Here is a 14091-nt window from a genome sequence, read left to right as displayed (position 1 = left end):
GAGCCGCGTGGAGAGGCATCGAGGCACACAGGACCATGATGTGGGCAGACAGCTTCCAGTGTGGTGCATCTGGAGGATCAGATTTGAGCTGGAGAGGGGCGAGCAGAGATCTGCAGGGACTGAAGAAGCAAGGGGATTTTACGCAGGTGTAATCACCTGTGGCACGAAAGCCAGTAAGCCAGAAGGAAAATCTGGGAGTCTGAAGTGGATCTCGAAGTGGGGAGGTCTGGTAAACACAGTCCCCCAGCTCTCCTAGTCACACACATGTCCACAGGAGGCAAGGCCCATCTGTTCCCTGTGGCTCTAACCTTGCCCAGGTGTCCCTAGCAGATCTCCTCTCCTTATTGGCTTCTTTTGGATCACATGCCCATTCTTGTCCCAATGAGAGCAGAACTAAAAGAAAGCCATATGCTGATTGCCTTGGGTCTGGGACAAGGCTGATGGAATTATGTTGATTGGCTTAGCCTAATCAGAGGCTACCCCTGGAGCCAGGTCAATCTCAAAAGCACCGGATTGCTTAGTCCGGAAGTGAGACACTGAGACAACAGTGGGGGGATCTGTGACAGCAGGTGGAAGGTTCAGCTCCAGTGGAGGCAGGGCAAGTGCTGGACCCAGTCATTGCTGTGCAGCCTGGAGAGCCAGCCCACTGTATCCACCCTGGCCTGACTCCTCATGGCCCACTGCTTCCAAGAAGCCCATCCAGATTAGCTCAACCCAATTCCAGGCCTTCCAAACCTTTCAATGCTTCTCCTTCCGGGGTCAAGAGTACAGCTAGCCCTTCTCATTTGCCCCCCCCCCCCATAAAACCAGAGCCTCCCTTACAGCAGAGTACACCTCCCCTGTCAGACCAGGGATTCCTCCGGGGAGAGCGGCTTCTCTGCCCGTAAGTTCTAAAGCCTTCCCCAGGACAGGGACTGTCTTCCTCCTCCAGTGGGAGTTGCGCCCAAGGCAGAGGCCATGTCTCTGTCAGACTGCAGGGCCCCCCCACGGGACAGCTGCTCCCCCAGCAGCCCAGGCGCTCCCTCCCATAGGGTCTCCTCCATCAGCGGATTGCCCTGAGCAAGGACGGTGTCTTGCCAGTCAGGCCTAAAGTTCAAGGTCTGGCCGCAGGCCTCCTTCCACTGAAGTACACAGTGGCGGCCCCCACCCCCGTCTTGGCTCTCTGTTGCTGCAGAAGGAACACAAGGTTCTGAGAGAGGAGGATTTCACCAAGTGGCTCCGCTGCAAGTTGTTCAACCAGCGCCACTCTCTGCTCACCAAGGATAAGCAAGTGGCCAGTACCCGATCCCGCCCCACCATCCTCCCTAAAACCTCAGAATACCAAGGCCCGCAGACTTCCCAGAGCTCCCAGCCCTGGGGGAAGAAACAGCTTGGAAGCATACAGCAGTGCCCGGCGCGGTTGCCCACCAAGCCCATCTACAGGCGGCCCCCACTCAGGCGGCCCAAAATGTGGAATCCTAGCAACAACCCCGCCAGTTCTCCCCCGACCCAGTTCAGCTACCCGCAGGGCATCCGCCTGGGCGTGCATCCAGACTCCTGCAGGGAGCAAGACTTCAGCAGCTTCCTGGAGGTGATCCCCGGCCCCCATGGCTACGCATGGCTGCACACGGCCAATGGCCACTGGGTGGCGCCCGTGCCCCGGCTGCCTTTGGAGGTGATGGTCCGCGAGCTGTACCCACAGAAGCAGCCGTACAGGATGAAGGTACCCCAGGGCTTTCGTGCCATCACCATCAAGGACGTGCCCCACAAGCGGCACTTGGACAACCGCACCTTTTGGACCGACACTCTGGCCATGAGCCTGCGCGAGACATTTGACGAAGGCTTCCTGGCCAACGTGCGAGCTCACCGGGGGCTCCCTGCTCTGCCCACCCCCACAAGCCCTCTGTAAAGTTCCTTCGGTGGCCTCAGGTCATGAGGCAGCCCAGTGAAGTCCATGGTGTGCTGATTCATGTTGTGGGTGGGAAGGAAGGGGAAGGCATGTCTGGGGGTTCCCACTCCCAAGGTCAAGGACAGGAAGATGCCCATGCTCCCCAACTTCCCCTCAACAAAAGTCTAGACCTCAGGCCTCCTCTCTGCAAGGAACTCTCTCCAGCCCTTGGGAATCCAGAGTAGTGCAGAGTGGAAGTCAGTCTCCTGAGCCCTAGCCTTGTAAAAGCTGACACTGGCATCTCTGGGGCCTTCCCACCCTGGCCAAGCCCAACACAAACAAGGTTTCCAGGATGGAGAGGACCACTGGGTGATTCTGCCCCCTGCTCCTTCTGGCTGCAGACTCCAAACCTCACTGTTTGGCTGCAGAGCCAGAGTTAACGTGTCACCCCGGGGAAGGCTTTCCCCACTGCCACTGAGTGCAGTGCAGGGAGGTGTGGTGGCATCTGTGGCTTTACTCTGGGACTGGGGAAGCACCTGTACTTCCTCCAGGAAGCCACCTGGGCCTCCTGCAATCTGATGCACACATCACTACAATTCGTTCATTAGACAAACATTTATTGAGTGCTTTCCATGTGCTGGGCACCAGCCGGGCACAGTTGATACAAAAAAATTCAAGGATAGTCCCTGCCCTCTAGGAGCTTACAGTCTAGTGAGGATGGATGGTAAAGCAGGCAAGTGAGCCCAGAGGGACCTGTGTGGTGTGCTGGGATGAGGCTGGGGGAGACAGGGCACATCCAAAGCTCCTTGGAGGAAGTGAAATCTAAGTTGGGATGTGACAGAATAGTGGCCTCAAGAAAGGTGAGTCACAAGTAGCAAGGGAGTGCTGTGGCCTCTCTGGATACAGGAGGCTGGGACTCACAGTGCAGGAAAGTCACTGATGAGGGCTGAAAGGAGGGCAGGGACCAGGACACCAGGACTCTCACAGCCATGCTAAGGGGTCTGGACTTTATCCTGAGGGCAGCGGGAGCCATGGAAGACTTCTGGCCAGGGAGTGAGCGATCAACTGTGCATTTTAGAAAGATGGAGAAGCAGCAGGAGGAGTTCGGCACAATAAGCCAGGTGAAAGCTCACAGGGGGAGTGGCTCGAATCAAGAAATGTTAAGAAAGCAGACACAGTTTTCAAGAGATTGGATGTTAAGAGCAGAAAGACAAAGCAGGCCTAGAAAGAAGGGTTTCCTGCCTGGCTTGTGTGACCTTAGGGCCAAGGCAGATACCCAAAAGGGTCTGGTTTGCAGAAGACAGCAAGTACCGTCTGGCCCATGAACTTGAGTTGTGTGTATACCCAGACAACAGTAGAACTGCGGGCCAGGAAAGATGGGGAGACTGGAAATCAACTCTCCATTTCTTGGTAAAGTCCTTGAAGCCATCAACATGGATGGGCTTCCCCTGGAGAGCCAAAGACAGAACCCTGAGAGACCCCAGAGTGTGTGGGGCGAGTGGAGAAGGCTGCACAGGAGATGGCAAGGAGCAGACAGAGTTAAGACAAGCAGCCATGGAGGTGAGTCAGGAATTGGGGGATCGGCCACTGCAGCTCGAGTCAGATGGGACATGGGACGGGGGAGTAGGGCTGAGCACAACAGCCACTGGCAACCCCTGCGGTGGGCACTGGGAGCAGACTGAATGGAGGGCATGCAGCCTCATCAGTAGGGTGAGGAACCAACAAGTGGACAGCAAGGGAGAGCAGGGCCATCAGTGAGGTCAGCCTCCAGCATCCTCCACCTTGCCTGTCCTTGTCTGCAACTTTCATTCACATCAAGGGAGACCAACATGTGCTGGTCCTCCCAGCCAAAGGAGAGGGCTGGTATTTTTAGGAGAATGGAAACTAATGCCAAGGAAATGAGGGCTGTGATGGGACTTCACGCATGTCGCACTTCAAGCACATGGGTCTTCCCAGCGGCTTGGAGGTACACATGTGCAGTCCACGTGTGCACCTGCCAACCTCACGTTGAGGTACAGTACATAGCCAGTGATGGCTCCCGTGGAGACTGCATTCTAGTAAGTGGTGCTGAGCACTTGCAAGGCACTGTAATTGGAATGCAAGGTCAACAAATGCTGCTCTGCGCCCAGGACCTCTTAGAAGGCACAGATTACCTCCCTAGGAGCCAAGAGCACCCCAAGGAAAAGGCCAGATCTTGTGTGCTCTTAAAAACGACAAACAGCTTCTCCCACCAGTCCCATTTCTGTAGAAACAGATTAGAGCCCAGGCTGCAATCCAGCCAGAAACCACCCCTGCTCGCCAGAGGAAGACATAAATAGGACATTGTGATGTTCTTGTGAACGTCCAGCCTGGTCCTAACTGCCCCCCCCCCCAGCTGGCCAGTCTCAGAGCCTTGGGGAAAGAAGAGATGGAAAAGAAAAGGAGGCGCATGGGAAGGCTGCCTCCACCCCTGCCCGCTTGCTGACCAGGCTCAGTCATCTCTGTCCCCTTCCCACTAAGGGCCACAAGAACAGTCCCCTTCAGAAGGGCAAGCCCCAAACCCAGAAAGGGAGTCCCTGGAGCAGCAAAACTAGGCCATTCAGGGCAGAAGGTCAGCAGGAAGAAAGGAGGATGAACTTCAGGGTATTAAGGCAAACAGTGCCACCTAAATCTTTATTCAAACGGGAATCAGCAATTGGACACAAATCACAGTTCAACAGCAAAAACTATTTCTCTTGGAAGTGGCAAGCCCTGGCCCTTCCATATGGCCATCTGCCCAGAGAACTTGTCACTGTCTGCTCTCCAGCTTCACAGACCCTGCCCTGCCTGCCGCAGCTGGGCCAGAACCTCCCGGCCACCTCGGCTTCCTGGCTAAGCAGGTTCTCCCCCTCCCTGGTGCCCTCTGTGGTTCTAGCCTCTGGCAGCACCATCTCTGAGCCATGCTGAGCCCCGAGGAGGGCGGGGATGGGGCTTCAGTCGAGGGGAGGGAAGCCAGGACTGGAAGAAGCTGTCTTCCAGCTCTCAGCCCCCATCTAGCCAGAGGTCCAGGGCCTACTCTCCTGAGCTGGCTCCCACATCCCCTCCCCAAGGGGGTCAGTATATCTTCTGACGACTGGGCAGAATGGCCTCTTTGATGAAGTTGAAGACAACCAGGATGCCTAAGCGTTTGCCCCGCTTGCCTTTGGTGAAGTAATTGGAGACCACGTCATCTGTGAAGACACAGACAGGGAGATGAGTGAGTGTGACTGTGTGTGTGTATGTATGTGTGTGCACGTGCACATGTGAACCCAGCTCTCCCAACCCGGAGCCCAGGCACCTGCATCATGGGACTGGGCTCCATCCAGCTCCCCCAGCACTTGGGCCTTGTGCTGTCCCTGCACCCCGCCCCTTACAGACCCCTGCTCACCTCCTGGCTGCATGGTGGAGGGCAGGACGTTCTCCCCAGCCGAAAGTGACACGAAGAATGCAAACGGGATTATCCACAGGCAGAAAGTGAAATAGGCCAGGACCTAGCAACAAGACAGCCTGAGGAGAAGGTGCCCCGGAGGTGCCAGGAGAAGGCGGGGTGTGGTCCCGGTGGTCTCAGAGGAGTGGTGAAGGGTGCAGAGAAGGCCGCGCCTCTGACCACTGCAGGAGGCCAGGGCCTAGTAGGCAGGGGTGGGCCATCCTTGCACGTGGAGACTGCCCCATGGGGAAAGGCAGAGACTGAGAATGGCCACGCATAGCCACCATCCCCACATCTTGGTCACTAGGACAAACAATTCCTCAGGACAAAAGGGTACAGATGGAGGATTACACCGCGACTGACCCACATTCCCCAAAAATGACCTTGTTCTTCCCCACAGTGTCAAACTGGAGCAGCAGGGTATCTGAAGAAATCCGGGGAGGCTGCTGGGAGGAGCTGGGGCTCCAGGCTGCAGCTCATCCCCACCCCAAAGCCCCTTCCTGACCTCACCAAGACCCACTCAGGGGGATCCCAAAGACCCCAGTGGAAGAGCAGTGTTCTCACCTCAGCCACCCTACTTTCTAAGATCATCTGTGCTACGTTTCTAAACCTGTAATTGCTGAAGAGACTGGTTTCAACCAGAGCTGAGTTTGCCAAGCAAATCACACACTTCCCCTTGACTCCCCGTCTGGGAGAAAGGCTGACGCCCCGCGCACTTCTTACCTCTGAGAAGGGGTAATATTCTTCCGCAAAAAACTGAAATGCTAGGTAATGATTCACCACCACCAGGCCTGTGAAAGGAGTGCGAATCAGTCAACTTGGGGGGATAACAAGGCCGCATTCCTAAACTTCCCAAGGCCCCTGGGGGCGGAGAGCCCTGGGTCTGTGCCCCAACTTTATATATAACTCGGAGGATGGCTTTGGGCCAAGCATACTACTGTCCAGATCTTCTGCTTGTACGTTAAAATCAGAGCATTGGCTCCAACCTGTCCGCTGCAGGAAGGCATTACAAGTAGGTCTGTAAGAGCTGCTTTGCATGTTAGAAAATGAGACTTCCATGTTACATAATCCAAAGCAATAACAATGAACTTGGTTTGCAATGGAAGTGAGTCCCAAAGAAAGCTCTCCATGGGCAGCAGGGGCAGGGAAGTCCAGGGCGTGGAGATGGATGTACGCCCAAGGGGGAACAGGCAGAAGAGGCTTTCTCCCTTGGCAATGCAGTGGCAGGGTCTGTGGGAGGCCTGGAGCTGCCGTCTTCGGCTGCTCTGGATCCTGGGCAGGGGTCCTCCTCCACCCTGCCTCAGGTGAGGCACGCTGGTCCGCACTGCAGCTGCGCACCACACACCTCCTCAGTGTGCAGCTGAGTTTACGAGAGGGAGGCGAGCAGATTCTGGGGACAGACGTGCTGCAGAGAGAGGCATGGCTGCTCGCGCCTGCGGAGAGGTGACACAAAGAATGTGTCCCCGAGGCTAAGGCCCTCAACGCCACACAGCAACTCTGTCTCCTTCCTCTCTTCCAAGGCAGAGGCCACACTCTGCTAGGCTCAGCTCACTCCGGAGCTAAGGGATACTGGAAGATAGGATGGGCCTGCTGTCCACCTCACCGAGATCATTCAGAAAAACACAGGCAGCTAAAGGGCTGCTGTGGAGGACAAGGGGGACCCCTGCCCTGGGAAGATGTAGAAGGGACTTGGTCTTAGCCAGCTGCCTGGGGAAGTCACACAAAGGCACTCAGGGAAAAGCCCAGTCCTGGCTTGGACAGTGAGCTCTCCCGGGGGTAACGTCTGCTTCCCAGCTTCTCCCACAGACACAGGAAAGCAGCTCTAAGAAGCGCCCACTCCATCTGCTAGCCTGCCCCATGGCAAGGATGACCAGCAATGATTCGTGGAAGAAGTGGCAATGCTGGGAATGAAAGACTTTCCAATACTTTTTCCATTAATATCTGAAAACACCTATAATCCCTGACCAGGTGCCATTGGCTCCCAGCAGCCCTGTCAGAAATCTCTCAACAGACGGCAGAAGTGCAGGCCTAGCGAGGGCAAGCGACTTCCCGGAGTCAGAAAGTGGTGGCAGGGCAAAGGCAGAAAGGCCTGGGTCCTCCATGCACACTCCGCAGCCCTGAGGCCGCTGCTGCACTCACAGTGAGGGTGGGAAAGGCAGTCCCAGGAGGCTCTCACACCAGGCCACGTCTGCTGGGGCTCCCGGCCCACTGAGGCCGTGGACTCAGGACGTGAGCCGCAGGACGGAGGCCCGCCAAGGAAGGGCTCTGGGCTGTCGGTGGCCCGGTGGCTTCTCTGACTTTCTGCTGGGGGCCTGCTTCTGCCACCCCACAACCTCTCATTCTCAGACCTTCCCTCGCTTACCTCCGTGGCAGAGCCCCCTGCATCGGACGCTTCCCTCCTCATACCCCAACAAACTAACCACAGAGACAAGGCGGGCTTGCAGGGTCCTCAAGAGTGAGAACTCCATTTTCCCAACCAGACTGGCCTCTCGGGGGACCTCAGTGGCTTCCCTCCTTCCGCCACTTGGCCTTCGAAGCCCAAGCCTGAGTCAGACACATCTGCCCGTGTCAGCTGCCTCCCCAACCCCGGCCCCTCTCACCGCAAGACAGGATGAAGTTGGGCGAGGTCAGCATGATGAAGGGGAAGGTCTGCAGGAGGCCGAAGTAGACGAGGTTGGTGAAGAGGCCCACGCCAATCATGCTGGCGGGGAAGCGCTCAAAGACGTAGAGGCCGATCAGCACGGCCGTGGAGAACTGCAACAGCAGAGGCACAGGTGCGGCAGCCCTTCCCGGCATCCCCTCCGCGTCCGCCAACCCCAGCCTGCCCAGCAGAGGTGCAGGTGTGGCTGCCCTTCCCGGCACCCCCTCCGCTCCCGCCAACCCCGGCCAGCCCAGTAGAGGCGCAGGGGCAGCAACCCTTCCCGGCATCCCCTCCGCTCCCGCCAACCCCTCCGCTCCCGCCAACCCCGGCCAGCCCAGCAGAGGCGCAGGTGCGGCAGCCCTTCCCGGCATCCCCTCCACACCCACCAACCCCTCCACGCCCGCCAACCCTGGCCTGCTCAGGGCAGCGCTATGGACACGTGTCCATCTCCCTGGTCACAAAGGTGTGGCCTCCCCCACCAGCCTCTCAGTTCCGCAGGACACCATCTTTCAGTGTCATTTGTCAAAATTTTCTTGATGGCAAGCCACAGCAAGAAAACACTGAGCACCCTGACCGCAACACACACGTTCATGATTAGAGCTCACATTTTAATTAGTCTTTTTTCTACCTCATTTTTCTAAAAAAAATGCTGACTGTCCTACTGAATCAATTATATAACCCAATAATGAATCACGCCTGCACTCAGAAAGCATTGTTCTGAAGGACTTACTGTTGTCAGTACTTAACAAATGACAGTTGGCTGAACTCCTGAGCCAACACCCACAGGCTGGGCCTCTGGACCCAGAGCTGAGGGCAACAGTCTTATCTCCACCACTAGCTCCCAATCCTAGGCCGTGCCCAGAGTGGAAACGGCTGCGGACGCCGGCTGCCTGAGAGGCAGTGGACTCCTGCTGCCCAAGGCACTGACACCACCACCCCAGCCTCTTCGACAGCCGGCAGCAATGTGACTTCCGGCAGTCACTGCTGTGGCGTTAGCATCAATGGCGAGGGCTGTGTCTCCAGGAAGAGAAGCCTCCCATGGGCCCGGGCTGAGGAAAGTCCTCCCCTCTTAGGACAAATCGCTCGATCGGATCAGGAGGAGGGCAATGAACAAGAACTCAAAATTGTCCTGAAGGTTCCTCCAAGTTCCAAATGCTGTGAACACAGCAAGGGACTAGAGGCAGTGGAAGACAGCCAAGCACAGGCCAAGCCAGGGTCCTGTGGACAGAGAGGGTGCATCCGGCTGTCACCTTAAGGAACCGAGAATGAGGTGAAGACAGCACTTAGGGAAGGAGGCCAGGGAAGATGTGGGCCTGGGGTGCAGACCCAAAGGCCGGGTACAGGGCAGGGCTGCGGGCAGTTCCCCTCGGCAAAAAGCTCACAGGTTTCAGCATTTCCGCCACTTTCCTCCCTTCCTGCATTCGGGGCACAGCAGAGAGCGAGGGAGAATCCCAGAGGAGGCTGCCACTCACCCAGATCATGTACTTGATGATCCTGCTGGTGGCCACTGTGTATTCTTCTATCAGCTCTGCCAGGTAGTAGAGTCCGGCCGCTGAGGGGATGGGGAGAGCATCAGCCAGGGTCACTTCCCCGACCCCGAACCCCACAGACCCTGTGTGGATGCCAGGTCAGGAGTAAACCAAAGAACCACGCGAAACTCGGTCAGGGCAACTAAGAGGAGGTTTCATGCAGTGGTAGGCTCCACCGGACACCTCAGCACCGGGCTGACCTCTGCCCAGAAAGCGGCATTTCACTCACGCCCGCAGTAAATGCCTGCTGGGCACGGAGGAGACCAGGTGCCAGGCTGGGTGCCGAGACTACAACAGAACAAGGCAGACAGGGTCCCTTCCTGACGCAGCTTGGGAAAGGAGTCTGACGCTCCCAGCGTGACAGTGCTACTCGAGGGAATGTTCAGGGCACCTGCTGGACCACCAACCCACCACAGAGGGCTTCTGGGAGGAGGTGCAGGAAGAGGGAAAGGTGTCAAAGGCGGAGGAACAGCAAGTACAGAGAGGCACAGCGGAAAGAGCGGCGGGCGGTGTCGGGGGACGTTCGGCGCCTCCGGCCAGCAAGCTGGGAGCAGCAGCGGTTGGTGGTTCGCGGGCACGGGCTCTGCCGGGGCGAACTTTGTGACATCTGGCAGGACCCGCGGCCAGGCCGGGTTTGCTGGGCTCAGCAGGAAGGGCAGGACTGGCGGGGCGGGAAGGGGGCGGCGCAGGCCTGCAGCGCCGACAGGGGCCCCCGGAGTCGCCCCGGAACCCCGCGATGCGACCCCCGGCGAGCACAGACGCCAGCGCGGGAGCCCGCGCGGGCCACAGTCGCGCACTCTCACCGACGGCCAGCGTGATGAAGGCCACTTGGATGAACAGCGACAGCCAGCTCAGCACGTACATGAACCACATGGCGCCCCCGGCCGCCGGGACCGGCCCGCGCGCTTGGGCTCCGGCGACACGGAGCCGCCACCGAGCCGCCGCCACCGCCGCGTCCCCGCCCCGCGGACGGCCGCCGGCCGTGCGCCGCCGCCGAGAGGAGCCCGGCCCGAGCGCCGCCCCCGGCCCGACTGGCGCTAGCGCCACCCCCAGGCGCGGAGGGCCAAGTGGCGCTGCTCCGCGTGGCGTCTCGCCCGCCGTCCGCCCACTTCCCCCGGACCCCACGGAGGGACTCCGGTAGGGGGCTGCCCCGCTTGGGGATGAGGAACTGACCGCAGATACTGGAAGGAGGCGGCCGTGCGGGGGCTTGGAGCCTCCTGCCGCTCCCGGTGCACTCCCGCGCCAGCCTGGAGGAAGTCCCCGCCAGAAGCCTCCGGCAGGTGGCCCCCCTTGCTGTCGCAGGTACCAGGGGCAGAATTATTGAGTGTCGGGCCAGGCTCTGTGTTCGTGAGGAAATGGATCCGATGATTGATGCGGGTCATTTTCTGTATGAGAAGCTGGGGCCGAGAGAGGCTACCTTACCCCGCGTCACACCTGTAACAGGCGGCCTGGGTTGCGAGTTAGGGCGCCCTCAATCGGGCATTCCCGGCCCTGCTCCCACCAGGCCAAGGTCGGGGTACGTCCCGCGCCCCCTAGCGCTGAATACGCTTACTGCACCGCTCCAGGGAGAGGCGCTGAGCGGGCACCAGAACAGGACAGACCCCTGTAATGTGAGTCTGATGTGCTTCCCAATTTGTGCCTAAAAGTCATTACACGGTCCTCAACACATAAGACACAGACGCAAGCAATTCCAATTCTGGGCAGAGTAGACCGAAAAGAATTGAGACAGACATTTGCACATCCGTGATCACAGCAGCATTATTTCCAACAGTCGCCACGTGAGAATAACCCGATGTCCATGGATGGATGGAAGGAAACCAAAGGGGGCCCACTTGTAAAGGAATATTACTTAGCCTGGAAAAGAAAGGCGATTCTGGGCGGGCTTTTGGGGCAGAGGTAAAGTCACTGCTTGGGACTCTTGGAAGAGTGCCTGGCTCCAGCCCTGGTTCCTCTGCTTCCAATCTGGATTTTTGCTGATGTACACCCAAGAAGGCAGCAGGTGATGCCTCAAGCCCTTGGGCCCCTGCCACCCATGTGGGAGACCTGGTTGGAGTTCCTGGCTCCTGGCTTCAGCCCGGCCCAGCCCCAGCTACAGGGGGCGTTTGGGAAGTGAGCCAGTAGATGGAAGATCTTTCTCTTTCTCCCTCTGCTGCTCTGGCTTTCAAATAATAAAGTGGGAGTAAACATTGTTTTAAAAAGGAAACTTTTTTCTCGTCTAAGTTTCCAGGCTCCTTGAGCTTCTCTCCCTGAATTCTGTATCTGCTGACTTATAAGGGGTCCCGGCCACCCAGTTGGGGTTTCCTGAGGAGACACACAGGAGGAGAAGCGAGACTTCAAAGGACCATGTCTGTACCAACAAGGCTTTTCCCTGCAGCTCCATGAGCCTTAAAACCACCTGAAGGTTCATTAACCAGGAAACTGGCTAAATATACATGGGTGTATAAATATATGAAGGCAGGGACCAGAGCTATGGCATAGTGGGTAAAGCCACTGCCTGCAGTGTCGGCATCTCATATGGACACTGGTTCGAGTCCTGGCTGCTCCACTTCCGATCCAGCTGTCTGCTATGGCCTGGGAAAACAGTAGAAGATGGCACGAGTCTTTGGACCCCTGCACCCACATGGGAGACCCAGAAGAAGCTCCTGGTTCCTGGCTTCAGATTGGCGCAGCTCCGGCCATTGCGGCCAATTGGGAATTGAACCAGTGGATGGAAGACCTCTCTCTCTCTCTCTCTCTCTCTCTCTCTCTCTCCCTCCCTCCCTCCCTCTCACTGCCTCTCCTTCTCTCTCTGTGTAACTCTTTCAAAATAAATAAATAAATCTTTTAAAAAATAAATATATAGGGGCAGGCCCATAAGGAGGAATGAGGATGTTCTTTAGGTACTTATATAGTACCGCTTTTTAGAAAAAGCAAATTGATGGGCAGAAAGAAACTATGTATGCATTTCTTTATATAAAGTTACTCTGGAAGGCTCCATTAGGAAATGGTAACATTGCTGGCTTCCAAAGGAAGAGAAGGAGCCGGGTTCAGGAATCAGGAACGGGAGAGAACATTCCCACTGTATATCTTTTTATAACCTTAGAACGTTAAACTATGTAAATATATGTACATGTGTTACATATTCATGAATAAAATGAGTTAAAATTAAACTGCAGGTTTAACATTAAAGTGGTCATGGCACGTTGGAGCGTTAGGAGTCCTTACATTTCCTGCTGTGACCCAGTTGCTTTGTGAGAAAAGCTGACTTTGGCTTACGTGACCCTGTCTGCCCCAGTTGGCCCCGTGGGGCAGCTTCATGCTCAGGTAGGTCCCTTTTATTGGGGAGTTTATATTTGAGACACAAATGCATCAGTGGGAACAGGCACAGTAAACTCTCAAATCGTCTTTTTCCTGTTTATACTCCCAGGGAGGGAGGAAAGAGGAGTCTCCGTCACGCTTCTCTAGATAAGGGAAACGGAGGCCCCAAAAGATGAAGTCCACCTGCCTCTCACTGAGCCAGCATTGTTCCAGGACTGCACACTTTCTTTTAAGATCTATTGATTTGAAAAGGCTGAAGCAAGAAGCCTGGAACTTGATCTGGATCTCCCACATGGGTGGCAGGGGGCCCACCCACTTGGGCCATCATGGGCAGCTTTCCCTGGCGCATTAGCAAAGAGCTGGATGGGAAGTGGTGCTGCCAGAATTTGAACTGGCACTCATGTTGGGCTGCCAGCATCCCAGGCAGCGGCTTAACCTGCTGTGCCACAATGCCAGTCCCAGACTGGGCACTTTCACATTCCCACAGCTTTGAAGCAAAACTTGGCACCCAGCAATCAGAGTTGAGACTCTAGATGTTCTCTGAGGGCACGAGGAAGAGGCCATGACCTGAGAGCAGGGAGAAGCAAGCAGTGAAAAGCGAGAGGCACTGGCTCCGTCTGCTCCACTAACTCAACAGGACAGGGCCAGGCAGGCTCCTTGGGACCACGCTCAGGCAGGGAGACACGAAAAGTGGGGAGCAACCCAGACATCTCGTGAAGAGGGCATAGGAGGGAGCAGAGGGTCTCCCCACACTCAATTCAAGGGAATCATTTCAAGAGCAAAAGGTTGGAGCCGGCGATCTGCCTAGCGGGTAAAGCCGCCACTTGCAGTGTCGTTTCTAGTCCTGGCTGCTCCACTTCCAATCCAGCTCTCTGCTGCAGTCTGGGAAGGCAGTGGAAGATGGCCCAAGTGCTTGGGCCCCTGCACCCACATGGGAGACCTGGAAGAAACTCCAAGCTCCTGGCTTTAGATTGGCCCGGCTCCAGCTATTGGATTGGCTCAGCTCCAGCATTTCAGCCAGTGGATGGAAGCTCTCTCTCTCTCTCTCCCTTTCAAGTAAATAAATAAATCTTTAAAAAAAATAAAAGAGCAGCTGTCTCCGCGGCTCACTAGGCTAATCCTCTGCCTGCGACGCCAGCACACCGGGTTCTAGTCCTGGTCAGGGTGCCGGATTCTGTCCCAGTTGCCCCTCTTCCAGTCCAGCCCTCTGCTATGGCCCGGGAGTGCAGTGGAGGATGGCCCAAGTGCTTGGGCCCTGCACCCCATGGGAGACCAGGAGAAGCACCTGGCTTCGGCCTTCGGATCAGCGCGGTGCGCCGGCTGCAGCGCACCA

The 14091-nt window shown here is 56.9% G+C and overlaps 2 protein-coding genes across 2 annotated transcripts in view; one reads left to right on the top strand and one right to left on the bottom strand.

Annotated features, from left to right (window-relative positions):
• ANKRD53 (ankyrin repeat domain 53) overlaps nt 1-14091 on the top strand; it is a 37030-nt gene that overhangs the window by 4034 nt on the left and 18905 nt on the right. The window contains exon 6 of the mRNA XM_008254266.4: nt 1175-10763. Coding sequence (XP_008252488.2) covers nt 1175-1888 — 714 coding nt within the window. The 3' untranslated portion in view covers nt 1889-10763. The remainder of the gene's footprint in view (nt 1-1174; nt 10764-14091) is intronic.
• On the bottom strand, nt 4493-10401 carry TEX261 (testis expressed 261). Its single transcript, XM_002709793.5, has 6 exons — nt 10265-10401; nt 9405-9484; nt 7892-8045; nt 6015-6082; nt 5253-5355; nt 4493-5055 (listed from the first exon to the last, which is right to left on the bottom strand). Exons 1-6 carry the CDS (start codon nt 10332-10334, stop codon nt 4940-4942), a joined length of 591 nt encoding a protein of 196 aa, XP_002709839.1. The 5' UTR covers nt 10335-10401; the 3' UTR covers nt 4493-4939.

Source organism: Oryctolagus cuniculus, chromosome 2, assembly GCF_964237555.1.
Source record: "Oryctolagus cuniculus chromosome 2, mOryCun1.1, whole genome shotgun sequence".
NCBI classification, from domain to species: Eukaryota; Metazoa; Chordata; class Mammalia; order Lagomorpha; family Leporidae; genus Oryctolagus; species Oryctolagus cuniculus.
The sequence above is the reverse complement of the archived record's forward strand: the minus strand, read 5'-3'. Positions and strand labels throughout refer to the sequence as shown.

Excerpts from the sequence above, each read along its gene's own strand:
- TEX261 (XM_002709793.5), bottom strand. The coding sequence starts at position 10,334 with ATGTGGTTCATGTACGTGCTGAGCTGGCTGTCGCTGTTCATCCAAGTG. Across the intron at positions 9,485-10,264 it reads CTTCATCACGCTGGCCGTCG|CGGCCGGACTCTACTACCTG; the intron begins GTGAGAGTGCGC and ends CCATCCCCTCAG. Across the intron at positions 5,056-5,252 it reads CTCCACCATGCAGCCAGGAG|ATGACGTGGTCTCCAATTAC; the intron begins GTGAGCAGGGGT and ends GTGTCTTCACAG.